The sequence below is a fragment of the Empidonax traillii genome, unplaced genomic scaffold (genome assembly GCF_003031625.1).
Source record: "Empidonax traillii isolate 1590-97213 ecotype Southwest subspecies unplaced genomic scaffold, ASM303162v1 scaffold329:size853407, whole genome shotgun sequence".
Classification (NCBI taxonomy): Eukaryota; Metazoa; Chordata; class Aves; order Passeriformes; family Tyrannidae; genus Empidonax; species Empidonax traillii.
The window spans coordinates 105,718-133,216 of NW_020955522.1; the positions used below are offsets into that span (position 1 = coordinate 105,718).

General features: G+C 38.4%; 2 protein-coding genes and 1 long non-coding RNA gene across 5 annotated transcripts in view; 2 read left to right on the forward strand and 1 right to left on the reverse strand.

Moving 5' to 3' along the window:
• The window catches only part of MOSPD2 (motile sperm domain containing 2), a 33,058-nt gene extending 27,303 nt beyond the window's left edge, over positions 1–5,755 (reverse strand). Inside the window, exons 1-2 of one of the 2 annotated variants that reach the window (XM_027891746.1) lie at positions 5,655–5,755; positions 5,380–5,446 (exon numbers count right to left, since the gene is read on the reverse strand). In XM_027891746.1, coding sequence (XP_027747547.1) covers positions 5,380–5,446; positions 5,655–5,663 — 76 coding nt within the window. In that variant the 5' untranslated portion in view covers positions 5,664–5,755. The remainder of the gene's footprint in view (positions 1–5,379; positions 5,447–5,654) is intronic. The other variant, XM_027891747.1, reaches the window with a different exon arrangement.
• A 277-nt stretch (positions 5,756–6,032) lies between these two features.
• On the forward strand, positions 6,033–21,128 carry FANCB (FA complementation group B). 2 transcript variants are annotated; one of them, XM_027891751.1, is made up of 9 exons: positions 6,033–6,099; positions 6,647–7,678; positions 8,578–8,730; positions 9,232–9,324; positions 13,935–14,063; positions 14,951–15,114; positions 17,193–17,647; positions 18,439–18,676; positions 20,377–21,128. In XM_027891751.1, exons 2-9 carry the CDS (start codon positions 6,746–6,748, stop codon positions 20,795–20,797), a joined length of 2,586 nt encoding a protein of 861 aa, XP_027747552.1. In that variant the 5' UTR covers positions 6,033–6,099; positions 6,647–6,745; the 3' UTR covers positions 20,798–21,128. The 2 variants fall into 2 exon arrangements, with proteins under 2 accessions (XP_027747552.1, XP_027747554.1); XM_027891753.1 differs by having other exon boundaries at positions 6,051–6,124.
• Positions 21,129–25,336: 4,208 nt separating this feature from the next.
• The window catches only part of LOC114061345, a 50,847-nt gene continuing 48,684 nt past the window's right edge, over positions 25,337–27,499 (forward strand). The window contains exon 1 of the long non-coding RNA XR_003572098.1: positions 25,337–25,465. This is a non-coding gene — a long non-coding RNA (uncharacterized LOC114061345). The remainder of the gene's footprint in view (positions 25,466–27,499) is intronic.

A 27,499-nucleotide genomic window follows, 5' to 3' on the forward strand; every position in this document is an offset into this window, starting at 1 on the left:
TTGCCTTCCTTTTTTTTTTTCCATTTAAGTGAGTTCTGTTCTTTCCACGAGAACATTCTGCCCTTCTAATAGCTGTCTTCTTCAAGCTGAGAAACTGTATCATTTAATTACTATGTTTCAACATAAAGGATCTTCTATAACACCAGATAACAGCTCTGAAAACAACCTCAGAATTGCACAAAACTGAATATGAATTTCATTGCAATACTTTCACTAGAAGAATGTTAAGTCTTTGATGCACAAATTGTCACATCCCTTCTCTTCAAATTATTCTTTTATCAATGCCATCCAAACTAAAATACAGGAGCTCCTGGAGCAGGTCCAGCAGGGGGCTATGAAGATGATTAAGGGACTGGAGCATCTCTCTTGCAAGAACAGCCTGAGGGAACTCGGTCTTTTTAGTATGGAGAGGAGACCTTATCAGTGTCTAAGTATCTGCAGGGAGAGTGCCAAGGGGATGGAGCCAGTACAGAATCTTCTTGGTGGTGCTGAGAAATAGGTAAGCTGATGCACAGGAAGTTCCACCTGAGCATGAGGAAGAACTTCTTTACTGCACAGGTGACTGAGCATTGGAACAGACTACCTGGAGAGGCTGTGGAGTCTCATGGAAGATATTCCAGAATAGTCTGAAGGCAAGCCTGTGTCATGTGCTCTAAGATGACTCTGCCTGAGCAGGAAGGTTGAACCAAGTGACCCACTGTGGTCTCTTCCAACCTGACCTGTTCTGTGATGACCAGGAGAGCAATGCTGTGCTGCTGTGTTTTCTTCCTGTGTTCGTGCTTTAGAAAAAAATTATACAAATTTAAAAACATTCAACAGAAATATAGCAGAAAGACTACAGGACTCAAAATCAGGCAGCACAGCTAAGTCCTGAACTAAATTAATCCAGAGAAGTTCAGAATTCACAATCTGAATGACTCCTCCCTTCAGAACAAACTCTTACCTAGAAAAGAATAAGATATACATAAAGCTAAGTAGGGAGAGCAGCTTCATGCCATTGAATAGAGAAAAACCAACAACACTTCGTTGTACAAAGTAGGGGGAAAAAACAACTTAGAAAAGTATGTCAAGTGTTCCTCTGACCTTGGCTAGAAAAAGGAAACCCATTTTAATTGGCTTGTTGATGCCAAACATTAAGCTAAGTACCATAACAATTCAGGTATGTGCCTTCAATTGCTAGATGAGGAAATCAGCAAGACTGAAAACAATTTAAGAAGGTCAGTAGCCATAAAGGGACAGGGATAAAGAAAGCAATTATTTCAGTCCAATAAAGAATTATTTCAATAACAAACAGCGATAAACAAATATCTGCCTCCACAAGATGAGATAAACTTTTAGCAAAACTAAATACTCTCAGTGACAGAGACTACTTTTAATAGAAGGCTCAGTCAATATTACAGAGTTTTTTATGAAGGGGTGTTTCCTCTCTCATCCTTCCACCATACTCAGCCTGAAAGCCAAGAACCAGGGAAAACAGATTTTTTCAGAGCATTAAAGGACATGAGCAGGTACGTAAAACATTACTTTACGAGTCTTGTACAATAGTCATATCACGGGGGTTTTTTAAGGATGCACAGTATGTCTAAAATCCTATTTGCAATCAGATGATATGAGTAACAAAACACATTTGGTACTGGTTTAAAGAAAGTCATGATGAAATTTAATCCTTTACATTGGAGTGGGAAACCACTCTCGCAAAATCTTTTTCTGAAAATTAAGCTTTGCCTATAGGAGAAAGCAAAAGTATGTAAATGGAGAGGACAGGAAATACAGGCAATTATAAATGGTAAATATGCAAAAGGAAATACAAAGAAAAACTGTTGACTGAAAAAAATGTAAGAAGATTTGATTATAAATAATTTCCATTGTAACATTAAAATGGAAAGTAATAGCCCAGATATAAAAGCTAATTTTAGAAATTCTCTAAGGAATGAAAATTCACTATAGAAAAAGACATGACTGTTTGCTAGAAAACACTGTTAGTACCAGTCAGTACTAGAAAATAATCTTTTGTTTTCATTGTTCCTTTCACTACCAAAATCATTTACATCACCAACTCTCACAAAGAATCCAAACAGACAAAACAGAAATTAGGCCCAAAAACTGTGAAGACAAAGCACTGTCTACCTACCACCTGAGACAGGGTTTGTTAGTCTACTGAACTGACAGGAACTTTTCGCTATTGGAAATATGCCTTTTAAATGCAAGAGTTTTAATTTATTGGAATATACATGACTGCCAAGAACTGAAGTTGTCTTTGGAACCCAACTAAAATGGGGTTGCCCAGGGAGGTGGTGGATTCTCCGTCCCTGGAGGTGTTTAAGAAGAGACTGGATGTGGCACTTAGTGCCATGGTCTAGTAACTGTGGTGGGAGTGGATCAAGGGTTGGACTCGACCTCAGAGGTCCTTTCCAACCCATCTGATTTTATGATCCAAAAAAAGTTAAGTGAAAAGAAAAAAAAAAATCACCACCACAAGATCCCAGTTAATATTAACCACTGCTTTGCAGATAAGATCCAACAGTGGCCAAACTTTCCTTCTAGAATCCCTGAGCAGCCAAATTTGCTTAAGAACTTTACCAAGAAAGTTCTCGTGCAAACTTTGGGGAAATGAGCCACTAAGGTTCTCTGACACACTTTATTTTCCACACTGTATCCAACTATCAAAACAATTTTCTGATTTAGGTACATAAATGAAACAACTGTATAATTCAAAAAACAGACTTATGGTGCTTTCAACTGCTGAACAATTTTTTTCCCATCCTACCTTGAAAATTATCAAGGCCACAGCATATTATTTGGCTGTAACTTTTATGTGAAATATCAACCTGTAACATTCAACTCATGTTAGAGTATTAGACTTTTCTGAATCAGCTATATAATAATATATTTTTGTAGATTCTACTTTAACGTAAAGATAGTATTCTGCCAATAAGTGATTTCAATGAAAAATGAGGATTTCAATGGCCCCCTAAGTTTTCATTTCACAACAAAAATAAACATTACTGTAAGGCCATCACAGCATTTGCGACCATTACCGATTCTTCCTGCATGAGAGAGTGCAGGGTGAAATCAGTAACTATGAGTTACAGGATATGGAAGAATTACTTCACCATATTTGATTGTCAAAATCACCAGGTTCCTAGAATAACCAGTTACACTACTTTCCTCAGAGGACAGTGACAGCTGCAACCTCCAGAAACAAAACTGCCTGAAAATTTTATTCAAACCTTTAACACCTGCAGCTCACCTGTAAATGGAATAAAGTTTGCTCTGTAGAGGCCAACAGTTCTATGACCACTCTAAACTTTCACAGGAAGAATCAGGTTCTCAGGGGAGCCTAAACATGCCCTTAGTTTTGAAAGCAGATTAAAACTCCTAGATATGAAGTAATCATTTGTACCCTTACACCACAGACTCACAGGTTTGGGGGCATCTGCATACATGCACCTCCATGTTCCTTTTGATTAGGAAGCATAAAAGAATACATTTTAAAAACACAGTAAAGGCTGAAGGACCACTGTAAAACTGAAATTCCGTGTTTTGCACACTTGTAAGTGGCGCGACAATGTTAATTTGCTTCTGGAATTCCTTAGTTTCAGGCAGAGTCTCAAGAACATAAACTCAAAAAAGTCCTAATCCTATTTGCTTGAAAGGCCTAAAACTGGGCTTACTGAGAAAAACGTGTTCAAAACACTACAAATAGGATTAGGGTTTAGCTTGCAACAGTGTTCAATTATTTTAATGGTTTTATCAACCAGCCCAACAGAGGCTTCCTTACAATTTGAGAAACTTGTAGAATTCCAAGATTTTAAGGGATTGGTCAACTGAAAGGGTAATACTCCCTTTCCAAAGCAACTGTCTCAAAGCAGTTCTAGGTTTTCTGAAGTGATTATTTATCAGTGTGACTCGGGGATAATTGAATACAAAGCAAGTTGAATTACATATCATATGAAAATATACACTAACTGAAAAGAGCCAAAAGAATCCAGAATTTTAAGACCATCCTCCACTCATCTGAGCCTGAGCTTTCCAAAGACACCTTTATTCATTTGGAAATATGAATTTCAAATGGTAAGAGAAGCTCTCTCTGCTTCAAGACTTTCCAATAATTTTGTCATCTTGTCAGAAACATAAGTCATCTCTAACCAAGGCCAAAGTAGTCACCTTTATGAAAGTTAGCAGAGCAACCATAGGAGACAGAGTTATACCACCCTCAAGGTTTCCCAAAAAAGTGTTCTGGCCAATTACAAAGAAGTCATAGAAACATGTAACTCTTACATAAAAATGCGATCAACATAACCTCAATAATTCCGATCAAAAACATCAGAGCAAGGCCTGTGTTTGCAGGATGGAGGCTTATATTAAAGGAGATGCAGGTAACACAACTACTAGATTCTTACTGTATTTGAATTGAAAATTAGATAGTAGCATGTTTTTAATGAAAATTCTCTAGAGAGTCATAATAAAATGTTCTGTTTACTGCAGTTGTCAGCATACTCTACTACTATATGTTCTTCCGTCATAAGCAATGCAAATCAATTGATTAAAAATGAAAGGAAATCCCGCCAGGCCTACCCTAGTCTTCCCTCTCCCCTAGGCATCCCCACCATCTCCCAACCTTCATTTACAAGTTTAAATGCACCTGTACTTATGAACCAAGTTGGACACCTCACATGATGCCAGCATGATCTTAGGGACATCAGCACGATCATAATTATGGCCTGCATTAATTTCAAGTGCAAGTTACTCCAGAAAAGCAACTCTTCCCTTGACAAACTCGTTGAGGGCAGAATTCTTTTCTTGCCACTTCCCCTCCATGTTTTACGTCCAAAAAGCACCAAGCACAGCAGGGTCCCAGACCCCACTCTACAACCAGAAGGCAAAAGGAAGACAAAGAGACCCAGAGATTTGCCCCGGCAGGTCCTGAAGCCCAAGACAGCAACCCAGCAGACAGACAGACAGCACTGAGAGCCAGCACAGAAATCCACTGTGCACCATCTCCACCCTCAGCTTCGAACACCTTAAGCTTCATCAGGGAGGTTTAGGTTGGATATTAGGAAGAAATTTTTCACAGAAAAATGATTAGATATTGGAATGGGCTGCCCAGGGAGGTGGTGGAATCACCGTCCCTGGCTGGAGGCATCTAAGGATAAAGACTGGACGTGGTACTCGGTGCCATGGTCCAGTTGACACGGGGGTGTTCAGCCTCAGGTTGGCCTCGATGATGTCAGAGGTCTTTTCCAACCTAACTGATTCTGTGAAAGGCACAAACACCAAAACACCTGGGAAAGGGGGCATCTGGCACCCAGAGGGGAAAAGCACAGCGGACAAGCCCCAGAGAGCGCGTCCCCCGCTCGCCACCCGCCCCCGGCTCACCCGGCAGGTACTCCGCCTCGAAACGCCGCCGGGTCTCGCTGATCAGCGCCGCCTTGTCCTGTCGCTGCTGAAAAGAAACAAGGAACGGGAGGCCGTGGAAGGAAGGGAAAGGCCGAGGCCCCAGGCGACCCCAGCCAGCCCCAGCCCCTCACCTGTGCGACAGGACCGGGCCACCCGCCCCGCCCAACCACCATCCCCGGGCAACTACGGACAGGCGGGCGGGCAATAAGACAGCAGTAGGAGCGCAGTAAGGGGACAGGGGTGCAAGGACTCACCTCAGCCATGATCCAGCGGGTCCGCCCACGCCACCCGCTCTGAGGCGGCTCCGGGAGCGCGAGGGGCGGCGGGAAAAGGGACGGAGCGCCGCGTGACCCCGGCGGGGGCGGGGCCTCGTTGCCGTTGGCTGCCCTGAGGCTCCGCCCCCTTCTTGGCCCCGCCCGCTCTCCCATCGTGCTCCTGGAGGCGGGAGCTTTGGAGGATCCTGCCTGGCCGGGAACTGCCGCAGGAGAGGCTCCGGGAGCCAGGCGAGGCTCTGGCAGCCGCCCCGGAACACGAGTGAGGCCCCGCCGGTGCCGAGCCCGTGGCCGCTGCCCCTCTCTGTGCCCGCCCTCTCCGCGGGAGCTCGCGTGGCCCGGCCCGGCCCGGCCCGGCCCGGGCGGTGACGCTGCCTGAGCCGGGCGAGGGGCGTCGGTGCGGACCCCGAAAGTTGAGTGAAACTTGGTGAGACGCCTGCGCTTCGCTCACGGTCCTCGAGGTCTTCTGTGGGCAGGGAGGAAGGGAGGGAGCCGCGAAAGGACTCTGTACTTCTTCAGAGAGCCTTCTCCTTAGCGAGGCTTTATGGTTTTAACAAACAATGAATTGTAGTTGTTAACAGTCACTATACCTGAGACAAGGCTCTTAAATTTGGAAATTCAAGCGCCGTTGCTTTCCAGTCTGCTCAGTACATTTGTGGCGCTGACACGTCCCATTCAGTCACACAAACTCTAAGTGTACGGTTTGGTTTCTATACATTTTATATTATGCCGTGCAGCTGTTGATAACCAGAGAATTCATACTTTGGCAAATAAGCGTTTCTGAAACGTTTCTATTACTTCAATCTCTCAGTGCAAAGTTGCTTAACTTCGTTTTTAATCTGTGACATTAAAACACACACTGGCCTCATTCTTCAGTCGCTCATGTTATTGTTTTACAGTGCATAGGTTTTCTAAAAGATCAGTTCAACTAGTCCCAAAGTAATTTATCCTTTTTTTCTTGTTTGCTTTTGTAGGTAAAAACCTTCCAGATAGATTAAAATTCCCACAAAGAAATAATCCTTGGGGATGCATATGGTTTTCTTGTAGAGGAACATACATAAAGCTAAATCAAGATGCTTCTGGATGAGCAAGAACAACTCTTGTCCTACAATGGCGAAGTCCTTGTATTTCAGCTTTCAAAACCAAAACATGTGGAGGGATCAGCTGATAAAACAATGCATTTATGTGTCAGAAGAATGGTGTTCAATAGAGACACTAAGATGTTTCTTCAGAAGTCTTCTGGAGCACTCAGCATGCATGCCAGTCACTCAAAAATTGAAATCATTTGTTGTAGCTGCACAACAGATTCCAGAACAGGGATTATTCTTCCGTGCATTTTGATGAAAGTGAAAAAACGAAATAATGTCAAATACATTTTACTGTTGCTTCACAGTTCAAATCAATTTGAGCAGTCCTTTCATTTTAAATTAGATTATGAGCTGAAAGAAGACATCAGGTTGTTTGCTGGCCCATCAGTGTTGTGGAGACATGCCAACAAGCTGTTCTACATCTCTTCCAACACCTGCGTGGTGCAGAGTGCTCCTCTTCAGCTTTCTTCAGTTGTGTGGACAGGTGAAATTGTAGGTGAAGGCACTGTTGTCTTAGGGATAAGAACTGCTTGCCTGCCAGAGAGTGAAGATGCAGATGAATTTTCCATTTCAGACAGAGCCATCTGGGGTAGCGAGTTCTTTGGATACGCAATTCAAACACAAAGAATGCTGGCTGGCACGTGCTTCATGCCCCATGCTTACAGCAGAGTGGTGTCTTCTGTCTACGTCTGCAAGAGTGAGAGATTGAAAAAGCAGCTCCGAATATCACTTGTTGCCATAACCCACAAGAATCAGCTTATTTGGTTCCAAAATGGTCTTCCTAAAGGTGTTTGTGAGCTTCCTTTTGAGAAACCATGTTCAGTAAAGGCAGCTGTAACCAGTAGCAATGATTTGCTATTTATCGTGTCTTTTGCCTCTGGAAATAGCTGTGTTGTACAGAGGAGAGACAGCTTACAGGTACTGGGGTCTTTAAACAGCTCCATTTTACTACTATCTTTTTTGGATTTGTAGTCTTATTGGAAGTTCCTGCAGCTGAAAAACTGCACATTTAAGTTTGTTAGATTTCTTGTTTGTTATTGTTGTTGCTGTTAAAAAAAACAGTCTAAAGTATGAGATTTTTTTGCTTTCACTGCTGGCTTAAATATCTGAAAATGAAGCTGGATTCTGTCTCTTAAAAATACACTTATGAATCTGAGCCAAAGCTGCTTCTGCTACTGAAAACTGCAGTAGTGTGAGAACTTGAAGTGGAAAGAGAGTTATGAGTGTGCCTATATAATTTATGTTAAACTGATATTGTTGCAAAGCATAAACTACTTATTGGAATCTAAAAGCTTTTTGAGTCTCATTTCCTAGTAACAAAAAGTGTTGTTTCATGACAAGAAGAGGCCTTGCTATTGTTTCTTAGAAGGGACAAAATTAAGTGCTAGGATTTGGTAATAATCTGACAAGAAGCCTTACATAACTCAGGAAATAAAAATTTGTCCTACTTAGTTGTCATCATTATTGTACAAATTTGTCTTTACCTTTTAAGCATATTTAACTGTGTAACAAATCAAAAATATTTTTCTTTGTCAAGGTTATAATGCCTTTATCTGATCTGCAAGTATTACTGTTCTAAAAAAATATTACAGCATTCAGCTATTTGAATACACTGAAAAGTTTTCGTCTCTGCAAACCTGTATTCTGGAAAGTGATCTTTAAAGAGAAATGGCTAATTTTTCTCAGTTACATAGGCTGTAAATGATGAGGTGAAAGTGAGAGCTTAAAATTTAAAACTGCTGTATTCCACGCACCAGAATAAGCTTCTGCAAAATGAGATCTCAAATAAATCTATTTTCAAACGTTTTCTACTGTAGGTGGCTTCCAAACGCCAAAAAGTGAAGTGTGTTCTGGTGGATGATTTTATTGGCTCTGGAAGTGAGCAACTGTTACTGCTTTTTAAGGATGACTCCAATACAGACGTGTTAAGTACATTCCAAATAACAGACCTTGGAGGGGTTGACTATGCAGTAAGTCGAGCTTACCTTTTCTCAGCTACTCAGTCCATGCTTACTAATTTAAGAAAATCGCAGAAGTATTGGTGCAAAGTGAAATTGAATGTGTGCTGTGAAATGCCCCGAAGTTTGGATAAAATATTCCTTGCTGTAATCATAAGTTATCTAGAGAGATTATCTACTTCCTTGATAGTATCAACGCTGTTTTGGGAAATTAATGGAATTGAAAATGCTTCACATGTGTAACAGTTTTGCTACAATGCTTACCTTTTGGCTAAGGGCTCCTAATTAAGGCCATAGTGCATGTTAATTAGCTTCCCATAATTGGGTCTTTCCATTATGTATTATCAAATTCTAATTGCTTTTAGAAGATAAGATTTTTTCTTTTTTAAAGGCATCATGTAGTTCTGCTGTTTTTTTGTATTTTCCCGCAGAATTTTGTAATGCTGTGTAATTGCCTGTACCTTATTTTCAGCTTTTTAATTTACTCAGGGTTTTGGTTTTGTTTTCTTTCAGAGTGGTATTAATTATAAACATGCTGTTCCAGCTGCAGAAGGATTGCAAGAGAATGGCTTGCTTACTATCCAAGCCCTTGAAACAAGATTGCAGGTTTGTATTCACCTGTTCTGCCTTTATATTTTCTATAAATTATTTTTCCATATCACTACATTTTCTAAAGGGTGAGGGTAATTATGCTGGTTTTATTGAAGAACTAGTTCAGGGAAAAAGACAGCATGCTAAGTATCTGTTCTTAAATCAGTGGTTATCTGTATTTCAGTTCTCTCTGTTGTCACAAATACATTTGGGTAACTGTAAAGGTCTGGTTTAATTTTAATTAAAAGTTTGAACTAATGCTGAAGCTATCTTATCAAAGCTTCTTAACAGTCATTTTACTCATAGATGCTTAAATACCAGTTTGTAAAATTAGAATGTTTACTTCTTTTGTTCCACATCCCATATCTTTCAGATTGCGTAGTGCCAGGTTCCCAGTGCTTTTGCACAAGTTGGTTACCGTTGTTTTATCACCTGCTAATGTTTCTTCTCCTCTTCCTAGCAGTTTTATGGGGTAATTTTGCAAAGTCCAGTAGGTGTAGCTAAAATGTATCCTTCTTTCAATTAGCATCATTTATAAAACAAGCTGGGGGAAACTTGGTAGAGCCCAAGCAATCCATGGGAATATATCATTGTCTTTCTGCTTTACTTTCTACCTACTTTTCTGTCTTTCATCCTGTTAGTAAACACCCAGGATGTGCTTTTGCAGTGTGTGTATTGGACTATACCAAATGCATAATAGTTGGCAAACTAGGAAGATTATTAAAAAAAAAAAAAAGCTCATGTTGAGTCAGATCTCATATTGAGATATGAGGCTATTGTTAGTTTGCTAAAAGTACTTTAACAACAAGATACAAGGTAATTATTCCCATACTTTGAGAATTAGTGAAAACTAAGTGGAGTGTCGTGTCAGTTTTATTTCCAGCTTTTAAAAATGAAGCAAATTAACTGGCAATAGTTTGCCAGTTAATAAATAAATAAAGGGAGGGCATATTAAGAAAAGACTGAAAAAGAAATTACTTTTCTAGTTCTAATAACAAACAAGATGTCTAAAGAGATGTTGTGCATCTTCCAAAAGATAAAAGCTGTTGTTTGGAGAAACAGTGGTCAAAATTTTTTGCTTCATGGAAGGCACAAGAAAGTAGGAGCTGGATTAATTTTAAGGGCCTCTTGAGGTCCCTTCCAAGCCTGCATTTTTACATTCTTCACTTTGTGCATTAGAGGCCTACTGGCTTTAACGTGCAGAAGTGCAAGCTTCCTTCTAAATGCATTTTTTCTTTTCCTGAATTTTTTTTTTTGACAGTCACATATTTTAGAATTGATTTCTTTGCTGCTCTATTCTTTCTCTACTCATTACATTACTTTCCTTCTTCTACAAAACAGAAATTAGTTTCAGTCTCTCATTTATTGCACCTTCTGCTGTTGCAATGAAGCTTGTTCACTCTGCCATTGACAGATATATGTTCTATATTCCATAACTTTGCACTGTTACTATACCAACTGGCTTCCAGCTGTACAGCTCTGTGCATCTGTGTTAGGATCAAATGAATAATCTGGTTTGTACTTTCTACTGGTTCTGCTGGAAACAAGCCACTGGCTGGAGATTTCATTTATCATGTGCTGATAAAGTTGTTCTTTCAGACACAGAATCCTTCATAAGACCTCATTTATTTCAGTATTCTTAGATCTTTTTAATCTCTGATTTTCGAAGCCACATGCTAGCACAAGTACTGTAAGCAAGTTGGAAATCTTCCTGTGTTTCAATGCTGTAAATCTTTGAAATTGTCAAGCTGATGAATTTGGAAGTAGGTACAGATATTTCTTTTCAACCTTACTGTTGTTTCCTTGTTGAGATCTCCGTTGTTCTGTATTTTATTTGCTGAACAATGAAGTACTTGTGCTGGTTTTTATAATCTGAGGTATAATTGAATTTCAAGGATGATTGTTTTGAAGCAATAGGGTTCTAGTTTGAAGCCGGGATTCTGCTTAGCTTGGGAATTTCCAAAGGTTATTTAGGCCCGGAGTGGATCCTCTTGATAATTGTCATCAAAATTCAGGTATTCTAGAAATTGCCAATCAAATCATGTTTTGACAGTCTCTGTGGAATCTTGCCTTTTAGAGCAAAATGAAGCAAATGCAGCCCTTTTTCATCCTCTACTGCTTTGCTCTTGTTTCACATCTGCACAGCTCTTTCCTAGCCCTGTGAAAATTTTGTGAGGGCTGAATTATAGTCCACTATATAAATAGGTTGCATTTACATTATACACAGTCATATATAAGTTGTGTTTTGGAGGTAGTGAAATTGAAAAATAGATCAGTTTGTGCATTTTGAACTGATCTATATTTAAATTGTATACAGTCTTTCAGGCCTGAATCCAGCTTTTTCTTCCATGAAGATATAGTTTTCTTTAACATGTGTTTTAATAATCTCTGAAGAAGACATGCTTTGGCAGAGCACTGCAGATACATTACAACAGCTGAGGTTACAGAGTTTCTCATGGTTTTAATTGGTTGTTTTGGCAGAAATGCCGCAAGTCAGAAGTATCTTTATGTCCGCTGGTCTGTTTTCCTCCCCAGATACTTGACAGTTTTGTAAGGATTATAATGCTGGATTTACTTACAGCTCTGTTGTGTTTGGCTCTGGACTGCCTGTGTTCACATTTATTTTCTGTTCTAAGGTGATCTGGTTTTATTTGCTTAGTTTCACAGCAAAAAGCTTGGAAATTCTGGTGCTTGTTGTGCAGCACATCTTGGCCTATAGCAAGAAATGATGTGCCTGTCCCTTTGGCCAGAGAGCGTTGATGGTGGGCCCTCCTCAGTCTTGGGTTTGCCATGTGGTAGATTTCAGGTCTCTTTCTTGTGCTGCTTTATGAGGAAAAAGGGGTTCCAAAAGTCAGATTGGTCAGCAAGCATCCTACAACAGTGAATTTTTGGCCATTTTGACTGCTTCCAAGTCTGTACTTCCCCGTTTGCTTTCTGTTTCTCACTTGTTTGTTCAGGAGTTGGCTCCAGTGGGAGTAAATGATGGTCTAGTATTTTAATGACCTCAGTTAGGAAGGTACTGTAGACTCATCTTTGTCCTTAATGCTTTATTTCTGTCTCCTAACTCAAGTCTGGCACTGGAATATTTCTTGGAATCTGGTACTTGAATGCATGATTTGATAGATAAATTTTTTACAGAACTTTTCATGTTGACTGCTACTTGTTCTAAATGCCCTTTGCCACTGCAGCTTGAGCAGAGGACATCACTTTGCTTCCATGAATTGTTTTTTTTATTCAGGCTTATATTGGTTTTATGTGTGATCCTGTCTAGGGGGTTTTGGGGATTTTCTGAGGGAATATGAAAGAGGGAAGCTTGATTTTGCACTCCAGTGGTGAGTTTGTTCACTCCTTGGCAGCTGATACCTTGGAGTTTTGGTTTTTTAATTTTTGTAGTTCTTAGAAGTAGTTATGTAGTAAATGTAGATTTTAAAGTAGCAATACATTATCCCTTTACCCTTTAACACACCAACCATACATAGCAAACCCTGTAACCCATTCCCATATCAATCCCCTAAATTCCACTGGCCTGTTTAGTCTCATTTTCAAAGGTAGAATTGTAGAGAACATCCTAAAATCTACACAAGAAGATATAGCCATAGACGCAACAACCTTCAGGCCTAGAACTCTGGATGGCCTCCAAGAACATTATGTGCTCTGAGGAAGATGAAGATGAAGCAAGAGGGGGTCCCAAAACACCCTCAGACCCAATTCCCAAGAGGCGGGGGGGGGGCAGAACCTGGGCGGTGACCAGGCAGGGATTGGTGAAATTCATTGGTGAAAATCATTATAAAAACTGAAAACACCTGTATTCAAGAGCACGCGTTGGGGGTATCGCAGGTTACCGGGGGACCCGCTGCAGACCCTCGTGGCACATTTTGTATGGGAGACAAGTCACGCAGAAGATGACCCACAAAATGGCAGTTTATTAAAACAAGAAGACAGCTTTTATACAGGGGAATACAGAAAGTTCGGGAATAAGCCTTGGGGCTCATTAAAACCTTTGTATCCTTCTCTTATCTCATGCCTAATTTGGCTTGGAGTCTTTTTTTTCCCCACAACCATTTAGGCAACACAGCATTGGACTTCTTAGAGTTTTGCTTTCTAGATAATAGCTTTTGAGAGCTTTCTTAAAACCTGAGAAGCTGGTGCTGGCGTGCGTTTTAATTTGGTTTTTTGGTATTTTTGTTGTTGTTTTGGGTTTTTGTTGTTTGGTTAACTGAGACATAACCAGCATGTATGTCTGTTTCTAAATCTGCCAACTCTTCAATTTGTTTACTTGACCAATAATCAATACAAATCTTGATCAGAAAATGAAACAGTGAAAAAATTAAGCAGAATTAATAATGAAACTATGAATATCTACATAATTTGATAAATTTATCTTAATATGTATCCTAAACTCTAGATTTAATATTGAGAGAACAAGATTCTGAGATTCATATTTTGCAACAGACTAGCTTGATATGAACATTTTTTAGAAACATTACTTGAGGAATGCCAGGATCTTGGCTTGTGATACTTGCATAAGAACGGAAACCTGAAAAGGTATTTTGATATCTGCAGTAACCTTTCTTTTTTGCAGTAGACATAAGCATAAGTCTAATGATCATTTTTATCTTTTACAGGCTGGTTTCACCTCTGTTCGAGAGCTACGGCAGCATTTAGAACTCCAAAAGAGGGTTATTCTTGAATCTTGCAGAGCATTGATAGATCTTGTTGAAGAAAGAACCCATATTCTGCCAAAGGCAGAAGAGGTAAAATGCAGAAGATGGTACAGATCACTTCTGAATTCCGCCATTTGTAGAGGGTGCTGCCCTCGACCACTTGTTACTTTTGGCAGTAGGGGTTGCCACTATCAAAACTCATTAATCTACTTTTTAAGTTTGGTTCATCATCTTAACTTGCCAATATGTGTACTTAAGAGTGAATTTAGTTTTCTTTTGTCTTTCCTTGAAATCAATGTGCACAATACCTCCTGACAACTGAGCTATACGGATGGAGGAGTAACCGCTGACAGAGTTAGTGACAAACAGTAGGGGAACAGTGTACAGTCCTAACTGGCACAGTTGCTTAGAGACTGAATATCTGTCTGTGATCTAACACGTTACAAAAAGTGAACTGTCATAGATCTGTGTGAGAAAAATTGATTTTATAATGGCAGAGTGAACTGTGGGCTGAGAAGGTAATGGAGGTTGGGAAAATGTTATCGTAATATGTGGCTCCAAAAAAGCCTCCTAGTTTAATTGAAATGGAATTGATCTCACTTTCAGTTACTGTCATGGTCCCTTTCAAGTTAGCCAACTTTGGACAACAAAGTGTGGAGCGACTAAATGCACTGATACAGAATAAATTCTAGCACCTTAAATCTTCTTTGGACAATTATTTGTGTGACAGATCAAGATTTAGACATGTGATGTTCACAAGGAGAAAAAAAGTTTTACTTTACATCACATCATGTGTTTTAAGAAAATGCAGTTTTATCCATTGAACCTGCTGTTGAGAATAAACTAGTTTATGTATTTCATTCTATGTGTCTAAAAAGCTCTTGAAGCAATCATTTGTGGTAAAACATGAAATAATGCAGTATAAAAGGAACCAGTATCTCTACTTAATTTACCTAAAAAACTTGTTTTTCTGTAAGGAAGGTCTTGTCTCTCTCTGGGATGACGTAGAAAATCCTCACTCTCTTAGTAAAGAGACATCATTGGCATCTAAAGTCCCAGAGCACTTCACAGAGAAATTGTGGCAGCGTGTTGTGAGTGACAACTTGGTAGTTGGAGTAAAACTAAAGGAATCCTTCCACTGGTAAGATATAAATTTATCTAATAATTTCATTGGTAGCTTTATAGAAAGTGAATATGCAGGTTAAGCTCTGCAGTAGTGAGAATGGATTTTTAAGCTTTGAACTTTTGCATTTTGAACATCTATATTTAAAATGTTTCTTTGTGTGTCTTTGTCAGTATTGTTGCTGCTTGTCTCCCTCTACCACTGTGCAAAAAAATACATTGTATAGCCAGAAATCACTTGTGTGAGTATAATCTCTAGAGACTTTTCACAAAAGAGTTTTCTCTTTTTTTGACAAAAATTATGGTTCTTTACAGTCCATGCTGACATAGCTATGCTGACATCAGTATATGTTGTAAATAAGGCTCTGTTTTAAGTATACAGTTCCTGATGCTTTACTGTTAGCTTGCTGTTCCTAAGGGTGATTTACTTGAGGAAGCACAAGAGGAAACATACTAAGTTCTCTCATCAACTTAATAAATACTTAGGTTTTGGCTTTTCTAGTCAAGTATCTAGTCAAAATATTTGCAAAGCTTATGTATTGTGTAAAATGTAGAACGATTGAATACTTAAACCTGCTATATAATTTGTTTGTTCTTATTATCATTTACGATTATTTGTTTATTCTGGTTTTTTTAATTATTCAGTTCAGTTGTAAATACTACTTATGTCATTTCCCCCTTACAGAAAGGGAACTCATTTGCAAGACAGGTTGAAAAAACAGGATTACGTGAAACATAAATTTATGATGTTCATTGTGTAATGTAAACTTTGGTGGAGTCAGAACGTGCCTTTTGACCCATGTTCCCACAAGCAGTGTAGCTGAGGCTGTGTTAGGGTAAGCTCAAAGACTACTGATGCCACTGAAAATCATTCAAGTGGTTGTGAGGGAGCTGACCTGTTACACCCTCTGGCCATTCTGCTGGAGCTGTGGGTATATTCTTTCTCAACTGCCAGATTACTGTAACTTTACAAGAAAGTTGACCTCATCCTCTTGACAGCCCCTGTTAAGAGCCACTGATGCAAGAGATTGTTTTTGCCTTTCCAGTGTTTGTTCTTTTAGAATTGATGATGATGACTTTGGTTTTGAAAATGAAATGCTTCATTCTTGTATAGCTTCAGAGATCCTCAGATTTTAAAATCTAGCAGCAATCTAGCCCTCTCCCCTGTTTTTACAGTTGAGAAAAGATGTGTGGAGAAGTCACTTGTCAAAAGTTACCTGGCAGGCTGGCAGCAGAACCTGAGTCTTCTGGGCTCCAGATCAGTACTGTAATACAATATCCTGTGTTTTGGGGGAAAAGGGCTTGCTTTCTTTCCATTCCCAACACTGAAATTTTTTATAGATTATTTTTGTGCTTCCCGCTAATGCAAGATTGCAGTGATATCTTAGATTGCATTATGAGGTGGTGATACCTCTCTAAAGAAAATAAGAGATTTATAAGACTTTCAGGTGTCAGTGACATCTTGAGATTGAGTTGATTGACAGAATAATGTATTCACTAAGAGAGGATCTGAAACAGTAATATTAGGATTTCATTGAAAGAACTCTTTGTTGAATAAATAAAGTACTTCAAGCATTTCAGGAAATTGCTTCATGTTTAAGGTAATGGTATCTTAAACCTTTTATTTTACTCTACATTCAATTTTATTTTAATACCTATAAAAATATAGATCATCAGAAGGGCTTTTAGTTCTCAAAAGGGTGGAATTGATACTTTCTGCAAGTTTTTGTTAAAACTTAAGTTAAATCTTTAAAAATAATTTACAAATGTCATAGAGTATCTGCATAGGTTATGTAGAATTTTCAGCTTTTTCTGGCTGAATTAAACATTCAAATTCTTTCAGTTGAAGTGAGGCATCAAACTCCTAAAAGCTCTTTGAAAATTCAGTCCACATTTTGAAAATCTTTATACTAAGCTTAGATGAAATAGTCATGTGAAGGACTCATACTCTTTGCCCACTCTGTGACTTAACCTGGAGTGATATTGGAATTATTGGTAGTCTTAAATATGTCTCTGCATATCTGCAGAGTTATGGTTATATGTCAGATGGCAAAAATATGAACTGGGAGTGCAGTCGTATTGTATGGATTTTCACAGGTCACTGGATGATGTCAGCTTATCTTTAGTGATGGATCAAGACTTCTCTTCAATTTCTCCAATTATCAAGTGTCAAAGTAAAATCATTAAGCTGAACAAGGCCTTCTCAGCATTGGCTGTCTCCTCATGTCAAATTGAGCCACCTCCAAAAAAGATTAAATTGGACTTACATAGCAAGAACAATCCGAAAAAAGAGTTTCCTAAGAGACCTTCAGGGGTTCATCTGGATGGAGCAAAGACAGTCGTTGCTGTTACCAGCCTTTCACCTTTATTGGCGTTTCATCGTGTCTGCTGTGCAGTTCTTCTACACGCAAAGAGGCGAAAACGTGGGGATGACGGTTTACAGGAGAGCAAACAGATTGCTGTACTCTGTGGGAAAGTTTTGTTAAATCTGGAAGATATTTCAAATGGAAGATTTTCAGTAAAGATGCTAAGGGATAATAGTTACTGTACAGGTAAATAGATTTAGATATACTTTGGATTCATAAATATTTATGTATTTGATTCTTCTGTTTATTCTGGTCATACCAAACCAGGTTTTCAAGGTGTAATCACATCTGTCTCTTCAAACACGAACTTCATAGGCCTTTTGGGAATTAAAAACTGGCTGAAATATGAGATGGAACATTTGTCAAAATGGAGTTGCTGTAGTGTTTTGTGCGAGTGTTGATGCTGAAGGGTATCTAGCAAGGATAATTTTGAAGATGTCTGAGTACAGAATGCATATATATATAAGGCTTTTTTCTGACACAGTATTACCTCTTAAATACTACTAAACTAATTGAAGCTTTTCCTCATCTACATATCTTTTATGGTCATTTATTTTCCTTTCTTTTAATTTTCCTGATTGAATTGATTTTTAACTGAGCTTTCGCTCACATAGTGAAATATCCTTTTGGTTGCTGGCGATGAAGTTTAATTTTTCTTCCTTTAAGGCTGTATCATTGCTAAAGCCAATATGTCACCTTACTGTCCCCGGAGGCTGTTAATAGCCTTCTTTTGGCAAGGTGATGTTTATCTTAAGAGCTTTCACTGTATTGGTGGCGCTCCATTATTCAACTGTTTTGCTCAACAGAAGTAGGTATAAGAATTTAGGTGAGAAGAAAATTCCCAAAGAATGCCTGAAAACAGGTGGAAATGCTTAATGAAAAACTAGGAGTACAAGCCAAAAATCTAAACATATTTAATGCAGGCAGTGTGATCAAAAGAGTTAGGTCAAATATCTTTTTATTGTATTTTCTTGCAGGTTCCATGGAAGATATACTTGCTGTCCTTGCAACAGTTGTCAGATTCTCCTTTCAGATCATGTCTTCTGACTGCACATTGACTCCAGTAAATTCATGGTTACTGGGAGAAATGGAATGCACACCCTTTAAGGAATGCCATGACAACATTTTCTGTCATAAAGCGGGAAATGTGTATGGTACAGTTTTTAACTGGAGCCTGAAAAATCCATTTGAAGGGGTTCTAACAATATTTTGCAGGTAAATTCACTCAAATTATAGCATATATTCATCATTCCATGCAATGCTTTTTTAATCTTTACTCTGTTTCCTAGTGGTACCATAAATAGCAGCCAAAATCATAACCAACAGGCTTCCAATATGATGATATGATAACAATGAGCAATAACAGAATTATTTTCAGATTGGAACTACGGCAGAACCTGAATTGTATTGTTTAATTTTGTCTAAGTTAGAACATCAATTAGAATTAGTTAGAATTATAAATAAGTCTAATGTCCATTACTATCTGCTTGGTACTATTTATTAATTTCATTTTACTACATCCTAATTTTATATTTTTTATTTTTAGTATAATATATAATTTTTTATTCAACATGTGTTGATTAAAAGAAAAATCCTTAAGGGGATATTAAAATAAAAAATCCAACCAAACCACAAACACCAAGTTATACTAAGTTTAAATTTATTACTTGGCCATTTTTTATTTTAGTACTGCAACATAAATTTTGTCTTGTTTTGTACATGTTTCTGCTATATTTATTTCCTATCTGCCATGATTATGAAAAGGAAGTAATCGGAAGAGTCTCAGGGATTTCTTTTCTTATGTAGATTCTTTGGAGAAATGTTTTTAAAATTTCTTGAACCAGGCTAAGCAATTTAGTAATACTACCATAATTTATGATTTAGCTGGATAAGGCTTATAACATAAAAAGTACTTCTTGAATATTGACAAATGTTGCTGTCCTGATGAGTTCAAGCTGAAAAATAAAAGAAAGAAAAGGTATAACTTTTAGGAGTCTATATTTTATAGTGAGGTTCAGTCTTTTACTCAAATGAGAAGTTGATCTCCTTTATGTAAGAGGAAAAGCTGAAATGTTTAAGAGATCAATCAGTAAAATTTTAAGTCTCAAGATTTTTGGTTCTTTTTGAAAAGTTAATTTACTTAGTACTATTCACTTTTGCTCCCATTTTGCATTAATAGTTAGTGAGCTGCATGTGTATGGTGTAACTGTGATTGTATTTTCTGTATCTTTTTTTCCTGTCTTTGGATTGATCTTTGATCCAACTAGGATATTTCTGTACTAGGTGGAAGCTACAGACTGTTCTTTTTTTCACAGCCTTTCAGAGACCAAATAAACTATACGATACAAGTAGTGGAATGTTAAGATAACTAAATTGAAATAGAAGTACTTCAAGGAAAGACATCTTTCTGATCTGTGTAAGAAAACTAGCTGCTGCTGGATGCTTTTGGGTTTTTTGGGTTGAGGTTTCCTTTGTTTATCAGGGCAAACACTGGGAATAAGATTTTAACAAACTCTGCATTTCTCTTAGAATAAGGAATGTGTCACTGTGTTGTATATGCTACACTGCTATCCAGGAGAGTAGGTTTCCTGATGATCATCAGCACTTTTATTTGGCTTTCTTAGTAATTCTGAATGTCTGATTTTTAAGTGCAACTTTTGCCCTCTGTTTAAGAAAGACAAGCTGTAGGCCACCTAACAGGCATGTACATACCTGTTGGTAGTGACAGTCAATGAATAAAAGTGATTTTTTGTCTGCCTCTAAATGCTTGTTCTTGTATGTAAAGTACACACAATACTTAAAGCCATAACCAACATAAGTGTTTCTATTTTTGTTTTCAAGTACCTTTATTTTCCATATTCCATGGAATTTTAAAGATATAAGGTAGCAATAATAATAATAATCTTGTTTTACAGAAATCTGACTATCTTGTTCCAGTGCCTTCATAGCCTTACTAGAGTTCTACCGCCAAGCTGCCGTGTAAAACTCCTGAGATCTGGACGAAAAAGTGTACTTGCTGAACAGTTAGCGCTGGCTTTGGTAAAAGAAATGCTCACCTCGAAGAGTTCTTTTTTCTCAAAAGAAAGTAAAGCTGAAAACAGTTTGACATGGGGGAACGAGGCTGGCAAGAAAATCGATAATGCTCCTCTGGCTTCTTTACTGGACACTGAGGAAGGAGTTCAGCAATTCAGGAAGAAGCTTCAGAATGAACGGGAAGAGTGTGTGCTGAGTATGAATCAAACAATGAATGGTGCCCTTTACCGGAAAATGGCTTTGAAAATAGCAGAAGCTCAGCTCAGTTCAGATATGATTGTGTGGAAACTGAGCAAGTCCTAGAAACGATTGACTAAATTTGTTTTAAAAGTATTTTATTAAAATTGTAATATTAAATATTATTTATATTTTCATGGATACTTATATTGCTTTGTATTCTAAAGCTCTGTTATTTCTACAGATAAATACTGGTATTTTGACTTGTAACTGCTTTGGCAAGAATTTAATATTAAAGATTGATGAGTCATTATTTTGTTACAGATTTTGAAAATATATTTTAAGGTATTTTTTAATGAGTCCTACTCCAAAATCATAATTCTTGAACTATAAATGAACTGTTTTAGATTAAAAAAATAACAAGCATGTACCCTTTAAAATAGTCTTATTGAACTTGAAAGATGAGTATGGAGTAGTTTGAGTATAGAGTTTGACATTCAAATTCAAAGAAGAGGCAGTTTATCTTGATAATATATCAAACCTTTTAAATAATTTCTAGTGATACCAACTGAGGAAGAAAACCGATTGTAGCTTTCAGCCCTATCTTCTAGAGTCCACCCTTAGATCTGAGAGATTGTGGAGTATTTTTTGGAGCTGGAGAACCAGATTAGGCCTCTTACCAAATTTCAAGATCTTGTGAAGATTCACTCCATAATAAAACTGCTTCAGATTTGAGAAGTCCATTCCCACACAGAATGTAGTGGTAGGGCTAATCTCATTGGCAAATCCTGCAGGAAACTTTCCTTCCTTGGGCATTAACCAACCTTCAGGGTCAGAAGATGAGTTTGCTCAATTCCAGAGTCAGATGATTGTCTGCTGATACTGGTTGCTCAGTGGTTTTGGCCTATCTCAAGTAGTTTAAATGATAATGGCCAACTTTGCCTATTATTCCTCCCTTCTCTGGTTTGAACAAGACACTGCCTTTGCATCCAAGAAGAGAACCGCTTGTACTTCTTGCTGAGGTAGTAACTTTTTAATCAATTTTTTCCACCATTTTTCAGCTTCATGAGAGGCAGAAAAGTAATTTGCTTCCTTTTATCTCTGCTTTATGTAAGTAAAACATTGCTAATGTTTGTCACCATTTTTCTGAAGTTGTCAAAATTTTGCTTTTCATTTTCCCTGTAAACAGAGTTTTAATAGCGAATATCTCCCACATGTGTTCTCTCTGACAATAAAAATTTGGCAGGAAAAGTGGAAGATATTTATTGACTCAAAGGAATACTGATGTTTTAGAGTAATTTTATATCTTTTTTTTTCATCAGAAAGTTCAACTTCTGAACGTATGTCTTCTAGAAACACTAAGTGGTGATGTTTTTCAGTCCAAGGCGTCTTCTTATATTGGCAACAGGAGTGAACCAATGCACATTAAATGCAAAATACTAGCTAGAAAAACAGTAAATGAGAGAACATTGTGCTTTGTAAGTTCAATCCAGTTTAGTGATGTAGCTTCACTTTGGAGATACTCAAAGTATTAAATGACTCCTTTTTTGCTATAAAGAAGGGAAATTTTTCATTTAGATGCCAAGAACGTCTTAAGAATTTGTCATGGATATTTGAAACTCAGTATTTACCGGATGAGAAAGAATTGTTAAAGAAAAAAACAACTTTCTTTGTTAAGCCGCAGTTCTGTTCAGGCAATAGTCAAAGCTTAAGAGCTCATTGTCAGGGGTTGGCAGTCAGTTGTCACTGGAATTTCCAGAAGTTCCTGATTATAAACACTTAAATGAAATGAAAAATTCTAAAAGTGCAAACCTGTAGCTTGCAGCGAAGGACAAGACCTTGCTAAGCCATCTAAGCAGAAACCTTCAGAGGAACAAAGCTACTGTTTAACTCAGGGCGCTTGAAGGAGTCTACGCCAAGCACTGTAGACAATCCAGCAGATAGTTTTTGTTAGCACTACCTAATAACCATCATACTTGTCTGTCTGTCTTTAAAGAGAAACTTCCATGTGTTCGCATCCCTGTATTGAACTAGCAAAGTGAGACAAATGAAAAGAAGCTGCTCGGCACCCAAATTGCCAGTTTGTAATTCCGTGGAGTTGCTACTTTAAAGAAGCAAACAGCAAAATCACAGAAGTGTAGAAGTAAAATTATTAGAATAGAATAGTAATAAATACAACATGTTCCTACTAAGGAGTCTTTCCTGAGGCATTGATGTTTATTTTGCATATCGTCAGATGAGATCGTGAAGAGCTTTCCTAACAGCTTTAAGATTCCTGGGAGTAGTTCTCCAACTGACTAATAATGACATGGCACAGCTTTCAGCGGCAGTGATGCAATTGCAGGTAGGTGTACTGCATATGCATGGAGATACTTTTATGTGCCAAAATCTAAAGGTCTGCTGGAAATACTTGAAAGGTTTATGCTGGTATGTGTTGGGTTTTGCCAGAAATAATAGAAAAATGGAGCAGGCATGAACAGAGGTTCAGGCTCCGTAGAAGCTTATCTTCAAGTAGCAGCAGCAGGAATCTTGTTCAGAAGTATTTCCTTTCCTAAATTTGCCTTTCAGACGTAAAAGCAGCTAAAGGTGTTAACCTTCTATTTATTTGGTCTACCATGATGATTAATCTCTGCACATGCTGGTGTTCTAATAAAGAGTCCAAATTGCACAAACTAGCAAAAACTGGTTGGTTAAGGTTGTTTCTGTCATGAACAGCTGGAGTTCCATTTTCTGACTTCCAAGAAAGTCTTGGAAATGAGATCTTGCATAAAGTGAATTCTGCAAGTACTTTTTGAAGCAAGTCATATGACAGATAAAATCAGTGGCAGCAGCAGTCCTATGTACAGGGGATTAGTATTGCCAAGAAATAACTGATAAGGTAGCTGGATGTTTGATTCTGTAAATTCCCCTTTCCATGATAGCAGGTTAAGTTGGGAGACATACACATCACAGCGAACAAAGGCTTTTTGTTATTAGAGCTGTTACTGATAGCAGGTAACTATTCACGCACGGCACATTCAGTTACACACTCATAATTACTCTGTAGGAGTAACAGTTGGGAGGCCAGGTCCCACCTCTGGGACCTCTGACTCAAGGTAGGTAGTTTAGAAAGTCCTTTGAAGAGCTCTTTGCTTCACTGAGTGTGTGTACGTAATCCTGTACATGATCCAACTTAATGCACCCCATGGTTGATACTGATGTGGGTAGTGGTTATGTACACAGCCAGCAGGCTTATGGTGTTCTGAATTTATCAGTTCTGGTGGATTTAACAGAACAACTGGTCTCCAGAGCTTACCGGTCCTGGGAGACTTTCACATGCTGCTTCTCAGCATGTAATAATCTCCTCAGCCTGCTGCTTGCTGGTAAACATTCCTCCCCCCAGAGCCGTAGAACCCTGTCACACAAACTCACACAAAGGGGCCTTTGATAAGGTAACAATATTATGCCTAAAATCAACTTGTCTTGACCCCAAGAGGTCAAAAAACCAGTTCTGAATTCTGGAAATCAGATGTCAGTGGCTTCTAAAGGAATGTCCTCTGGCCAGGACAGTGATCTCTGAGCAGACATTTACCTTTTGATGACTGTTATCACCCATTTCAAAAGACTAGGATGCAAAAGGGAAGTCTGGTGTAGGAAGCATGAGTTGTCATGCCTAGATGCACTCTTATGTCCATCTTGGCACTTTTAAAGTCAGCATAATTTAAGACACTAAGAAGACGGACTGTGTGTCAAAGAACTGCTTTTTCAGGCAAGTTGGTGTAATAAATTCTAAGGCCTCTCAGGCAAGAGAAACCTCTCTGCTCTAGAGTAGTTTCTGTTGGATAGTAATATTTCCTTTTTAAGTTTGTGTGTTTGTGTTTTGAATCAGGCACTGGCTGCTGAGTTGTTTGCAGTAGTGAGAGTTAAGCCTTCTCTCTCAGCTACTAATTTTTGTTTTCCCACAGCTTTATACAACTTGGAAACTGTGACAGTCATATGACTGCTTTCTTCTGAATCATACTGACTCTGCTGGCAAAATAATAATGCTAGCATGTTTATCCCTGAGTGAGTTATTCATTAGAGGCTATTAACAAAGATGATAGGCTCGGCAAAAGGAATATCCAAATAGTGGTAGTTTTCTTCTCTTCCCTTCTCTACTTCCCTGGGACAGATGAAATTTTAAACAGTGCAAAGTAATTGCCAATACAAGCATTTAAATTCTCAAAAAGATGTAAAGGCAGGGGTATAGCAGGTTTCGGGCTAACTATGGTTTACTGTGGAGGTTGGTTATGTGCGTTTTTTTTCTGTATCTTCTTCTCTGCACTCTAGGCATGCCACTTGGAAAGAACAAGGTGAAAATCTTGGTCAGTATGTAGTAGGGGTTTCTAGCCAAGAAAATCCTCCCAGGGTAAAAGCAAAAGTGTAGGAGGTTTAATAGAGGTGTTTAGTCACATTAATTATTGCTCTAAGGATACTACTTTGGTCTTTTCTATGACCTCGGGTTTCTGGTATGTGACAACCTTACCCCTTGGATGTATTGAGAAATTCATAATTCATAGGTGCAAGACAGGAGCTGCTTGTTTATAAAGCACTTGATTAGAGCAAAGTCTGTCATGTGCCAGGTTTGTATCAGTCCAGTTTCTGCCTGAAGTCCTACATTCACAAAACACTGTTGCTTAACTGTGGTATTTAGGTCAGAGGCCCAGGTTGGTAATGCAGTCTCAGGTTAACTAATCCTCCTCCTTATTGTCTAAATGGAGAGGCGGTGGATCATCTGCTGGGCTGTGATCCTTACCTGCACAGAGAGGTATAAAGGTAAGTGCTTTGAAGTGAGTCCTTAAAAACAGCGTGTGCTGCTGCTGTACCTGCCCCCTCTCTGCTCCCTGGAGCCCCAGTTACAGTTTCGAACTGAACATGTGATGTCTTCCTTTGTAATCCCGCCTTTGAAATGTTCTCAAGCATGAGGGGAAAAGCAGAAGCTGCCAAAAACTTTCAAAATTCATGGTTGGTGGGAATCTGCTGTTTCTGTAGTCTGTACTATTTCCTCTGCACAGACTGCTGGCTGTGTACTTTCATGCTTCCCACTCCCTCTTGCCCCAGTGATCAAATACTGAAAACCAAACACAATCACTTCGAATGCAAAACATTTGCCTTGCTTTGTCTGTAGGAAACAGGTATGTTTTCTTTTCCAAGGGACATAGCTAAATCATAGAATCTACAGATAAAAGTCTTGTCTTGTCCCTGATGCAAAGCGCACCTGAATGAAGCTTTCATGTGCCCGAGGCACTCAAGCAAGTAATTGTGTAACACAGAAAAAAAAAATCCCCTCTACTCCCTGACCTGCACTCCCGACCCCCTGCACTTCATGGGTGTTTATGATGATAAGCTGTGCAGGTTTGTTGGTTTGTTTACTTCATAACATTTCTGGAATTAAGGCTCATTCTTAATTCTACTTTACTTATTGGCAGTAGATTTTAATACTGTTTACAACATTTTAAGCTTTTCCTTTAATTTTGCCTCTTCTCAACCTCACTTAGGAAAATTCAGCACTCACTGGATGTGTTAGTATGCTAACAGAATTTTTAAACTGTATTTGGATATGAGTTGTTAACACACAATCTTTGTAGAAATCCAGAAAGGAGTGAATTTCTTGGAATTTTGGCAGAATCTCCTTTCTTTTTTCAAAGTAGCACGAAATTTCCTAATTATCAAATCATTCAGATGTGTCCAAATGCAGATAATATGCTAGCTTCTTTAATTACCCTAAATCAGCTGCATAAGATAGTTATATGAGAGAAATCAGAGAAAATTGCATAGCACTGGAGTTATGTGTCTATTTCAACACAACTGTAAGGAGAAATGGTAAGAGACAGTCAGGCCAGTTCAGCAATCTTTTGTTTGTCAGCTTTTGTTCGTTTGTCAGCGTAGGCTAAAATAGTCACAGAGAGCAGCTGTTGGATTGGAAGATCTCATGAACTTTCTTATAAGAATTCTCTTGTGTGAGAATTAGTTCTTATTTGTAATGACAGTCATTAGATTATGAATTCTTCCCCATGCTGGACAGTCAGTGTACCAGTCATGCTGTGAGTAGGAGTGGGGTTGTCTTTCGCTGTCCAATCCAGTCTGTGAATTACCAACAGGAAGGTAAATGCAACCACCACCCTATGGATAATAGTAATTACGACCTCAGCAGGAACAGTGCTGTAATTGCATGTTCCAGTGGGGAATAATCCCTGATCGTGTAATGCTGATGGTTTCACTGGGATTATTTTTCCCTAATGATGTCCCTAACATTTTCAAAGTACATAATTTCTATTTAGTTGCTTGAAGAGGGTGTTTCTGTTGTGATATTTTTACTAAAACACTCAAGAAGTTTATCATCTCATTTTACTCCATAGTTTACCTGCCACTTGGATGGAGGAGTGCCTGTGTAAATGCGGAAATGAAAAAAAAAAAAGAATTCCTGAGGTAATACCTTAGCTGTTCATTTACTTTTGCAGTAGGTGAACCATTGCAATGCAAAGTACCTCAGCAGTGCACACCACCTTGTCAATAAATGTGGTATTTTTTTTAGCTACAGGTCAGCTTTTAGTAATTTTATGGAAAGAATATATCAGTTTCATTCCTTTCAAAGTAGTTCACTTATTCAAAATGTGCTCTGAATGCATACAGACACATGCATTTCACCCAGTCCGTAAAATCCATGGTACTTTAGTACTGAGGTGGTTTACTTCAGAAAGAAATTGCTAATTTAAAAACATCCCCATATTTTGTGGGACTGGGACAATAGACTTTGCAGAAATAATCAAAGCAGATGAATAAATAACCCTGCTTATTGTATTTTCCCCA